Source organism: Archocentrus centrarchus, chromosome 6 (genome assembly GCF_007364275.1).
Source record: "Archocentrus centrarchus isolate MPI-CPG fArcCen1 chromosome 6, fArcCen1, whole genome shotgun sequence".
NCBI classification, from domain to species: domain Eukaryota; kingdom Metazoa; phylum Chordata; class Actinopteri; order Cichliformes; family Cichlidae; genus Archocentrus; species Archocentrus centrarchus.
In genome coordinates, this window is record NC_044351.1 from 17,579,750 (window position 1) to 17,591,125 (window position 11,376).

General features: G+C 42.2%; 1 protein-coding gene across 2 annotated transcripts; it reads left to right on the plus strand.

The window, feature by feature from the left end:
* The first annotated feature begins 376 nt into the window (after window positions 1-376).
* On the plus strand, window positions 377-11,339 carry kcnc1b (potassium voltage-gated channel, Shaw-related subfamily, member 1b). 2 transcript variants are annotated; one of them, XM_030731147.1, is made up of 4 exons: window positions 377-2,146; window positions 5,383-6,298; window positions 6,958-7,134; window positions 8,197-10,299. In XM_030731147.1, exons 1-4 carry the CDS (start codon window positions 1,583-1,585, stop codon window positions 8,334-8,336), a joined length of 1,797 nt encoding a protein of 598 aa, XP_030587007.1. In that variant the 5' UTR covers window positions 377-1,582; the 3' UTR covers window positions 8,337-10,299. The 2 variants fall into 2 exon arrangements, with proteins under 2 accessions (XP_030587007.1, XP_030587008.1); XM_030731148.1 differs by lacking the exon at window positions 8,197-10,299 and adding an exon at window positions 10,881-11,339 and having other exon boundaries at window positions 379-2,146.
* The last annotated feature ends 37 nt before the right edge of the window (window positions 11,340-11,376 follow it).

Consider the following 11,376-nt stretch of genomic DNA (forward strand, 5'->3'; position numbering starts at 1 on the left):
GATTTGATAAAATGTGGGGAGACTGGCATTCAAGCTTTGTGTGTGGAAAGAAAGAAAGAAAGAAAGAAAGAAAGAAAGAAAACTTTCAAAGCAGTGTTAAAAAATTAAAAACTACACAGTCACATCCTAAGTATCAAATTTCATTATTTAAGAAAAGAAACAGCTCAAAGCCATAAAAAATCGCAGCCTTTGATTAAATTGAATTACGGAGCAATTCCCGTAATTTTAATAGTTTCATGTGCGACCACAAAACTTATTTTTCCTGTGAGCAATTGCGCCCTCTGCTGGCACATCAAACACAGGTCCTCATTGGCTAATTATTCCACGGCTCGAGCGCGCTGTGCAGCACGCAGAGTTGCGCAAATCTTGAATTCTCTCCGCTCTTTGTGCTCATGTCTCTGTTCTCAGTGGAGTGTCGCACTCGTATCTCTGAATCACAGTCTGAACTCTCTTACAAATCAGGAACCTTTACTGTGCTCGATTCGTGTTTGTGATGCAGATCTGCGCGTTCATGGCTTCAGGGTCACACCTTCTCCAGCCAGCTGTGCGCGAAGACGATGAGCTTCTTCCCCAGCATCCCGACTGTTAGAGCCGCTCAACCAGCATTTATCCTCCGAGCGACAGCGTTAAGCGAGGAGGACAAGAAAAACTGAGCAACGATGATCATTTCAGCACCCTTAAATGGGGGACTTGACAGCGTGTTTTAATAAACGCAGGGCTCTCCACTGGGCATGCTCCATCTGAGCTGAGAGAAGCGCTGGGATCGGTGAGAATAACAGGCAGATTGGGCGTTTTTTTTTCTTTTTTTGGAGGAGGAGGTTTGTCGCTCTCTCATCTTTGATTTTCTTTATTAGCAGCACAGAGAACAGGATCTCCCTTCCTTCAGACAGATAGGGCTGAGTTCTTCTCAACAATGCATGAATGACAGTGGAATCTGTGAGCAGGGCAGCATCTCACTACTAAGACAAAGACCTGCTGCTTAGTGGCGGCGCGTAGTTAAATTCAGGAAGGGAGCGGGAGTGTGAAGGAGGTGAGTCTGTAGGCAGCAACAGAGGGACTGAGCAGCGCCGAGTCTCCATCAGGAGCTGCCTGACGGGCGCTTTCCACTCAGCACCACCACCGCAGTCTCCTTGCTGTGAAAGTCATAAACCTTCTCAGGACTGATCTGATCAATTGTCGCAACCTGGTGAGTCTAAAGAGCTGGGTTGGGAAATTTGTCTCGACATCTTGGATATACCGACGATGTGACGTCCATTCCTAATGTGATGCCATTGGCTGCATTGGTTTTGGATTTCGATTCTGTACCTTCCAGCGAGTCTGGCAGCTGTAAGCGTTTCTCATCCTCTAGTTGAATGACGGTACTTGCAGAAAATTCAGGGTTTAGAGGGGATGTAGCCCCGATGCGTGTCAGACAGCTCTGATTTCTTTCACAGCTGGTGAGAAAGGACTGGTTGCTTTTTGCGCGGCTTTCCTTATGTAATTGTTTCCGTCACTCTGATTACTTCTGTGCATGGTTGCACTGTGCGCCTAGACTTACCTTTGCGATGAAGGGAACTTATTGGAGAAATGCCTAAGGGACGCAATGGGCCTGAGCGACGACAAGGATCGCATTGTGATAAACGTGGGAGGGATCAGACATCAGACATACCGCAGCACCCTGCGCACTCTACCTGGCACTCGCTTGTCCTGGCTGGCTGAGCCTGATGCACCCAACCACTTTGACTATGATGCCAAGATCGAGGAATTTTTCTTTGACCGCCACCCTGGCGTTTTTGCACATATCCTTAACTACTACAGGACAGGTAAACTACACTGCCCGGCTGATGTCTGCGGGCCGCTCTATGAGGAGGAACTGGCTTTCTGGGGGATTGATGAAACAGACGTGGAGCCATGCTGCTGGATGACCTATCGCCAGCACCGGGAGGCAGAGGAGGCCCTTGATAGTTTCAGCGGGGGGGGCCTGTTAGACCTGGGGAGCGATGATCCGGAGCCAGAGCCGGAGCATGCTGAGGATGAGGTGGACGAAATGACAAGAAGGCTGGCTCAGGGAGACTCTCCTGATGCCAGGAATGGAAGCCTGTGGAGTCGGTGGCGGAAACGGGTCTGGGCTCTGTTTGAGGACCCTTACTCCTCTAAATATGCAAGGGTGAGTCGCTTAAAGAATGTTATTGTGTCATTGTTGTTTCTATGGTGAACTGAAGTAGATATAAAACCAGAAAAAAAAATCTAAAATGTTTGGGGTTGTAACAGATAATGATGCATTAATAGGAATAAATTTGTGAATTGGTCTTCCTCTGCTCCTTGATGGTGAAACAAAAGTGAGTGGGTCTGAGGGGGTGTTGTAGAAAGGCTTTTGATGACCTTGAAATTGGTCTCCTGAGGGTCTCCACAGCAGGTCGATGACCGTGCACAAGGAAGAAAGAGCAGGGGTGTGGGGGAAATGAACCAACTTAATTTGAAAAAGAAAAGAAAATTGCATAAAAACCATTACTTCCACCCTTCTCTATCATGCTGGAAAAAATAAGGAAACTAATTTTGAATCTCACAGGTCTTTGGACTGATATTTCCAAAATACAGGCATCCCTGGGCAGGCTGGCTTTTTGGTTAAATAGGTCAGCTACAAATTAGGAAACTGGATCTTTGGCACCACCACATTTTTTTTTTTTTTTTTTTGTGGCAGACCTCCAGACAAAATTAGGTTGCTGTTAGAGGTGACATTTTTAGTCTTTATCATGGGCACTTTTCCATCAGCATGTAATGCCTACCATTGGTGACAATGAAATGACTTTGTGCCTTTTTATTTTTTGTTTTTTGACCATGAGTCCCTACAAATACTGCTGTGCTGCATGCTGCTTTAACAGCTGTTGTTGTGGCTGTAGTAATTAGTTATCAGGCCCCAATCCAGGCAGAGCAAACTGTATTGACTTGTTTTCACTCTTTCAGAAAGAATTATGGAAAGCAGTGTAACCCCCCCCCCCCCCCCCCCCCCCCCCCCCCCCCACCACCACACACACACACACACACACACACCAAATTTTAGTTTCTTTATAGAGGAAAGATTCCCCCAGCAGAAGCTCAACTGTGTCCTACATTTAACAACAAGCATGACAAAAGCAGAGCGAGGATCGGCAGAGCTCCACAAAGACAGGCAAGAAGATTAATTAGAAGTGAGCCTCAGAGTTAATTACAGACTATTCACAGTAGATACATCAGTGGAAAACCCTTGCCACTGTGTATCACAGTAGGCCTGTGGTTTGCCAGCAACACTGAGAATTAGCCAATAAGGAGCAAACAATCGTCACTTGTCACCCTCCCTCCAGGCCACACTGTTCCTAACTGTCACACAGACACATAATTTAGGTGGCAGTCTGATGAGATGCAGTGTTTGTTTAACAGTTGGGATTTTCAGAGGGCTGAGCAAGCCTGTTTGTTAGGAGGCATCAGCAGCCAACCTTGAAGTAGCTAAAAAGAATGAGACTTTATCTCACTGGAGTTTGTATGGTAGTGGCAGCAGTGTTGATTTTTGTTCTTAATCTCCCGTGCTTTTTCTCGAGCCTCAGTAAGGGCTGTTTTCATTATTTCTATTATTTCTGGGACAAAATGGTGAAAAATGATTAGTGCAACTTCCAAGAATTCAAATCACAATAATATTCAGATTACAGTGACGGGAAACTAAGAAAGCCAGTAGGTGATGATTATGACTCCAATGTGTGCAGTTGGTTGAGGTCATTGTTTGCAGTGCAGTGGAGCTGGACTGCATTACTGTCTGAGGAGTACTTGTTTTTTTGCACAGCGCATTGTGTAGAGGGGGTGGACAAAACAACAATATTATGCAATTTGATAAAACACCACCACTTATTAATGCCTTGAAACTTGCCAAAAAAACCTCTTACATCATATCAACAAACGCTGAACGATAATATCTCAACAACTGTGTGTTTATTAAAGTCATTTCACATTTTGATTGCCTGCAAATGTCAAGTGCTCTGCGTTTCTTTTGAATGTGTAAATGACAAACATTTTACACTGAATTTGAACACAGAGACAGTCATGTTATATAACAGTGTGTAGATCCACATTGTAAACTGGGATGTTGCCTCTCTGAACAAAGAGGACAGCCCTGCTGACAGAAGTTGGTGTATCTGCAGTCAGCACAGCTTCCCCCTGGACCATCATACAAACATGGAAGGAAAGCAGGCATTCATAAATAGCAGTGATTTCCTCAGCACGAGGCAATGAAATGCCACTGATGAGATATTATGATGAGGGTCTGTTTTCCATCTTCTTATTATATTGTGCTGCATGCCTGTCGAAGTGGCACACTTTGAATGAAATTGACTGACAAGGACACAGCATTTCCCTCTCTCAGAGGACTTCATGCCCAGACCTGCCCTTTTCCAACTTAGTCATTCATTATTCCTCCCCGCTACTTAACAAGGCACTGCATTAGTTTGAAAGGTACTGCAGAGCCTCATTTAAGGAAAGCTTCATGCATGAGCCAATTGCTATTGATCCAACATTTGCAATTCATAGGATCATTAAGCAGATGTTCACTCTTCCTGTGCACTTCTCTGTCCACCTTTTGTCCTTCTATTGTACTCAGATTCCCACGGATGGTAATGGGTTTTTTTTCCCCCCTCTGAAACTACAGTGAAGAGCATGAGCACTAACACATACTGTAAACCAGTACTGTCAGCAGAAGACAGCATGAGGACAGGATTGGGATCAATACTCAGGGGACAGTACTGTATCTGTTACACCCATGTAGTATGAAGGAATAACAAAACCTAAATGTGAAGAAATTGATCATCTAATCAATACTAGAGGCTGAAGTACTTTTTTTTTCCCATTAAGGGAAATTAAGGCTTCACATAAAAATCTGTCCTCAGCTCAGTGAGCCTCTCAGCTCACTGTAATTCCCAAGAGCTGATGATCTGGACAATATGACCTTGTGTAGGGAAGACCTGCTGTGGTGAAGCAGGAAGGGAAGAGCCCCAGCTAAATTTAGTCAAGGGAGTTGACACCAGTGTCCTGTCTGCTGCTGCTGCTGTTGCTGCTGCATGCTCTTAATACTTATGTATGTAGCATACCCTTGAAAATGCATTGACCTTGAGATACAGCAGATGGATGAGAAGGAAGAATAGCAAGCTTGCATTAATTGTCCCTTTTACAGTTGCTCTTCATGATCAAGACACAGAGCGAAGAGGAGTGCAGCTGGGGTGTCATTGCCACTGTAACTGTCAAACTAGATACCACTGTCTGAGATAATAGATTGAATTGCATTGTGTCATACTAAGAACAGCATGTATTAGTGTGCTCATTCTCCTTTCTGTCCTTCTCTCTCTTCTTTCTTCTTCTGCACCCTAAATATTTCCCGCTCAGTGGGTGGCTCTGGCCTCGCTGTTCTTTATTCTGGTGTCCATCACCACCTTCTGTCTGGAGACCCACGAAGCCTTCAACCCCATCATCAACCGCACTGAATGGGAGGTGGTGGGCAATGTCACAGTGCTGAACACCTACCAGGAGACTGAGACTGCGGCCTATCTCACCTACATCGAAGGGGTTTGCGTGGTGTGGTTCACTTTTGAATTTTTAATGCGAATAACTTTCTGCCCAAATAAATTTGACTTCATTCGGAATGCCCTGAACATCATCGACTTTGTGGCCATCCTTCCCTTCTACCTGGAGGTGGGCCTCAGTGGCCTCTCCTCCAAAGCAGCTAAGGATGTGCTAGGTTTCCTGAGAGTGGTCCGCTTTGTGCGGATCCTGCGGATCTTCAAGCTAACCCGTCACTTTGTTGGGCTGAGGGTGCTGGGCCACACGCTGAGAGCCAGCACCAATGAGTTCCTGCTCCTCATCATCTTCCTTGCTCTTGGTGTCCTCATCTTTGCCACCATGATCTACTATGCCGAACGGATTGGAGCTAACCCCAACGACCCAAGAGCCAGCGATCACACATACTTCAAGAACATCCCAATTGGATTCTGGTGGGCTGTGGTGACCATGACAACCCTTGGCTATGGAGACATGTACCCTCAGACGACCTCCGGTATGCTGGTTGGAGCCCTGTGTGCCCTGGCTGGTGTGCTGACCATCGCCATGCCCGTCCCTGTGATTGTCAACAATTTTGGAATGTATTACTCACTGGCGATGGCAAAACAGAAACTACCAAAGAAAAAAAATAGGCATATCCCTCGGGCACCACAACCAGGTTCTCCTAACTTCTGTAAGACAAGCATCAGCTCCCAGCATCAGAGCCCCGTTGCGCATGACGATGTTTTCGAGATAAAGTTTCAAGGTAAGAAACAAGCACGGCACACTTTCTGATAAATTAGGTGTCTCATTCCTTCTCTGTCCTGGAGCTGTCATAGCACTATTGTGCTGTTTCACTGTTTGTCTGTTCCCACACTTCAATCGACTGATGATTCAGGCACGAGATTAAACAAATGAGTTTCCCGCTCGAAACAATCAATAAAATATGTAATGAAAAGCATATTTGACTGGATAGGGGAATAGAAAGATTCAGGCAGACTGTGAGTAATCTTGCTATTGATTTTGCACTTCTTAATGCAGTGATTCACTCCTCTCTTAAGACTAACTGGGGTATGTATTTGTAAGATTAAGAACAAAGTAAGTAGATGCTGGAGTCATTTGATGCCCCCTTGGTGTCGTTACTGCAAAGATATGTTGACCTTTGATTCAGTTTGTGCTCATAAACCTCTAAGCTTCAATAACAAAGCTTCAAACAGAGTTTCCACAAAGGAGTGGAAGGTAAACAGCAGCTATACAGGCAGTATTATTGAACGAGATATCCCAATGCGAATTAAGGTAGCAGAACATAAAAAACAAATATATATTCAAATATGTAGTACTCGAATTAAATAAACAGCATGCACATAAAATCCAATTTTTTTGTTGTTGTTGTTTTTTTTGTTTGTTTTTTTTTGTTCTTTTAAGATTCTAAACTGAACGGTGAAGCAGCTAACGCAGCTCTGGCCAATGAAGATTGCCCTCATATAGACCAGGCCATATCCCCGGAGGAAATCTTCAGCCCCAGCGAGAGAGAGCGGCCCTGCTTCCTGGTCACCACTACTACTGAACGCCCCAACCACACAGGGGGCAGAGTAAGGAGGGGTACGTACAGTAACAGCCAATCACAGGCCCCCCTGAGACACTGACACCCTGTAGACCATAGACAGGACAGCTCCTTTTTTTGCCTCTTTGCTGAGAGTTACACCTCAGTTTTTTCACAGGCTCACACATGCGCGCGCGCACACACACACACACACACACAGACAAGCACACATATACAAACCTTTTATTACAGCTTTCATACACTTTCACAGCAGCTGCTTCTCCTCAATCATCCTGCTGGGATCTGTATATATTCCAATTCACTAAAACATATTAAGCACAATCACCACAGAGTAATTGTCCAACATCTACATAATATATTTTTTGATACATGCATAATGTAATACCCCTATTTATTTACAAGTAAGAAAACTATTTTCAAGATTTATATGATCTAGAATGTGTTGTCTTATCTGCCTAAGAAAGTATTTATGTGTCACGCGTGTACCATGTATGTATATGTGTTTTAATGATAAATACCATGCAGAATCCTGACTTATGAGAACATTGCTCTTGACCATAACGGTGCATGAAGTGTCTTGCTGATGGGTGCTATCAGTATGGTGAAGGAGCACAACACAAATGGATGATGGTTAATGTCAGATATTATTATTAAGAGTACACTCCAAATTTAAATTTACAGATTTTTACACTTTAATAATGGAAGTAACTCATTTTATTATTTTATATTAAAGATATATCAAAACATTCCTCTAATAAAGTCCTGTAAGTCGCCAGCTGTGTGCGGTAAACGGCATACAGCATATGATATTCTACCTGTAGCTGAGAATACATTCCCTGCCTAAGGTGCCTACCTTTCTGAATTTTTTACAGTGTTATACTCCAAACCATTCCAGTACCACCCGGTGCATGCTGTTGTACTCCTAATGCACTCAATGCATGGAGAATAATAACTTGTCTCATGTCTGTGTTGACCTGTTTCTTTGGAGACAAAAACAAGAAAGCAACAGGTGTAGTATAACCAGTGAGGAACACCAAAACACTTTGTCATGGATTCAGTGCTGCAGTGTACTCAGAACGTTCTCTGTTTTTCAACTGAAGGTTATGAAAAGCCTTGGAGCCTTAACAGCATGTCTGGCATGAGCGGGGATGCCTCTGGAGTGTCCTCAGTGTCCGCCCTGCCCTGCAGCCCACCCTGTCTAATGCAGCACTCACATTCTCCCATCCCATCCATTATGTAGCATGGTTGAGTAGCAGATACAATGCCATTGGAAGGCCAGTCCACACTTCTTATATTTCCTGTCAGATTTTGCTTTCACACTTGCCTTCACACCTGCTTTGTTTCATTTTTGTTTTTATTTTTCTGGAAAATTGTATCTTAACTGTGCTTATACTCAAGCTTCCCAAGTGTTCTCCTTGGGTGTGTCATCATATCCTAGACTAGAAACATTGGCACATGCCACTCTGCATGGGTCACCTCAGTTCCAGACAAAGCACTGTTCTACTTCTTACCACAGGCTAACCACACTCTTTTCCTTGTGTTTACATCATTGCCTGTTGCTCTGTTGCTTTTGATCTCTCATTCTCTTCTGCCAATAACTTATCTCATTTGCTTTTTACTATTTTGTGAAAGAATTTTTCATAAGATGTAACCCCTGCCAATAATATGCTGGACAGTAATAATACAAGGCTTTTAAAACATATCCAAAAGCTGTTAAGGGAACTTCTCTTAAGTGCTTTGTACGTTGCAAAGTAGAGACGTTACTCTGAAAGTGCAGTCCAGACAATGTTACCCGAGTGGCCATTAGGGAAAGGGAAAAAAAAATTGAACATGATGTTCATGATGTCCAATGCAATATGGAGATGATGACAATTCCTATGATACAGTGATGAATACATCTAATGTCAACAGAACTAAAACTGTCTGTTCATTTGCATGAACTGCATGAGAAATTATGTTCAACAAGAAGCTAACTGTATCGCGATTACATGTAAGAAAAAAAAGAAGACATTTTTCTTTCAGAAGCTTCTTAAGCTTTGTCATTTTTATGCATTTTGAAACAGCTTTACAAGAGACTCAGTCATAGCAGAGATTTTTATGTAGCCACCATTCTTTGCCTTTCCCCAAATTCATATATTTATTTTCTTGTATTTATTTGACTGGGGCCTCCAACAACGAAAAAAAAAAAAAAAAGTAGTGCGATTTAACTTGAACAGTCTGTCATAAAGCCAACCAATGCTGTTATGAGCATAAATAGTTTTTATACAAATATGATTGCTGGTAGTTATGAGTTTTTAAACAGTATCAAGAGACTGCAGCAACTTCTATTACTGCTGTGCTGCTAAAATTAAGGCAGGACTCATGAATTATGAAACAACGGTGCCTTCATATGTGGTGAGGCAAAGTAAAAGCGAGTAATAAATTGACATGATATTACATAAGTGCTGCCAGTGTAGCATCCTTACACTTTATTCCATGCTCATAACAGTGTAACAAAAGCTTTATTTATAAGGTGAACCTTGTACCTTTTGCACCACCCTCATTCCCTTAATCACAATTTAAAAAAAAAAAAAAGCCCTCTTGGTTATTGTTCTTACACCACTGAACACATACTAGGATTGCACCCTTAAGGGGACATATAGCACCAAGCATAAAATGAAAGAAAACACGTAATAGTCCCCATGTCTTTTGTATAATAAAGCACAAAATATTATTAAAGGGGAGCAGGCAATTCTACAGAGCCAAAATATATCAAGTTCTGATCAGTCAGAGATGTCACAGTGACTCCTGCAGTATGTATGTCTATTGAAACATCAATACTGTTACTGTTACATGTATTGATACTCTCCCAATAATTATGCACAAGTTTTTCAGGCACTTTAACAAATTATTTTTTTTTTTTGACCAATCAGAAATGTTGATTTCTAGAAGAAGATATAGTAATTATAGCAACTAATCTAAGTTTTGTTTTTATTCTGAATGAGCAGAGTTTTACATTTCCAGTCATGTCTCTTGTGGTAATTAATGGATGTTATATATTTAAAAAAAAAAATTGTTAAGATTTGATGTGAAGAGATGCAGGTGAATTATATGCTCATGCAATTCAAGTGGGGGTGGGTGGGAACAAAAAAAAAAAGTACAGTACGACATAGTATGGGCTGTGGGTTTACTTGGAGAAAGGTAAATGCATGTATTTTACATTTATGCAAAAGAAAAGTATTCAAATAAAAATATGTAAATATAAGTCCTTGCATGAAATAAATTTTATACACAATGAGCGTTTAGACTCCGTTTTTATTCAACAGCACATGCATACATACATCTTTCCTTTCCCGCTAGCGTGCGGCTAGTGTTTTTCCAGCTGCCGTTTGACCCTCTGTGTACCTCTGGCTGGGTCAAAGAAAGCATTTAAAAAAAAAAAAATGAGGTGACTGTGAGAGCATGATGCAAAGTATACAAACGCATGACAATGACTGAAATACCGTATATCAATCTGTAAAACGCAGCATGATTGGGCATGTTTATTAACCGACTCAGAGTCCAACCTCTGCACACAGACAGTCCATTGGTGTCTGACGCCTTTCGCTAAGCATGGGAAAAACATGGTAAACCCATGTTTACCATGAGGAACTAACGGAGCACATTTTCTTTACTCTCCAAGCCAGTGTCATTTCACCTCTCCCTGCACCTGCAGAGGGAGTCATCATCGCCATCATTTCCACCATTATACATAATTTGTGTAATAATTTATTTTTGTTATTGTTTTTGTTTTATATGTTTGTAGAGAACCAACGACAGCACCGGAGCAGACAACCAACAGAGTCAGTTTGTGTTATGAACCATGGTGTACCAACCACTATGTGTATGACCCATAATGGCCCATCACCCACCTGATAGTGCTGTAGCATTGTTGTGTGTATTAGTATTTTTAAATGGGTGTGACAGTGACAACCTGTACATCACAAACTCAGCATAGATGTAGCACAGAGGAAGTTTTGTTGTCAAGCCTTATGTAGCACAGTATCTGTGACTGGTTAATGTGTTGTAATTTGTGTGCCTATTTTTGGTGTGTGCCAGTGCTGTAAATAACGCTTTTTGTGTGCTGAAGTTGTGTGTACCGATGTTTTTGAGTGATCATCAAATATTTGTGTGCTTCTTCTGTCCAAAAAAAAAAAAAATGTTGCTCCGATTTTAATCGCCAACCCCTTCAGCAAAAAAAACAAAAAACAGACAAAAAAAAAAACCTGTCACTTGTCATGTCAGCCAGACTGAACAGTTGA

Excerpts from the sequence above, each read along its gene's own strand:
- kcnc1b (XM_030731147.1), top strand. The coding sequence starts at position 1,583 with ATGGGCCTGAGCGACGACAAGGATCGCATTGTGATAAACGTGGGAGGG. Across the intron at positions 2,147-5,382 it reads ACTCCTCTAAATATGCAAGG|TGGGTGGCTCTGGCCTCGCT; the intron begins GTGAGTCGCTTA and ends TTTCCCGCTCAG. Across the intron at positions 6,299-6,957 it reads TTTCGAGATAAAGTTTCAAG|ATTCTAAACTGAACGGTGAA; the intron begins GTAAGAAACAAG and ends TGTTCTTTTAAG.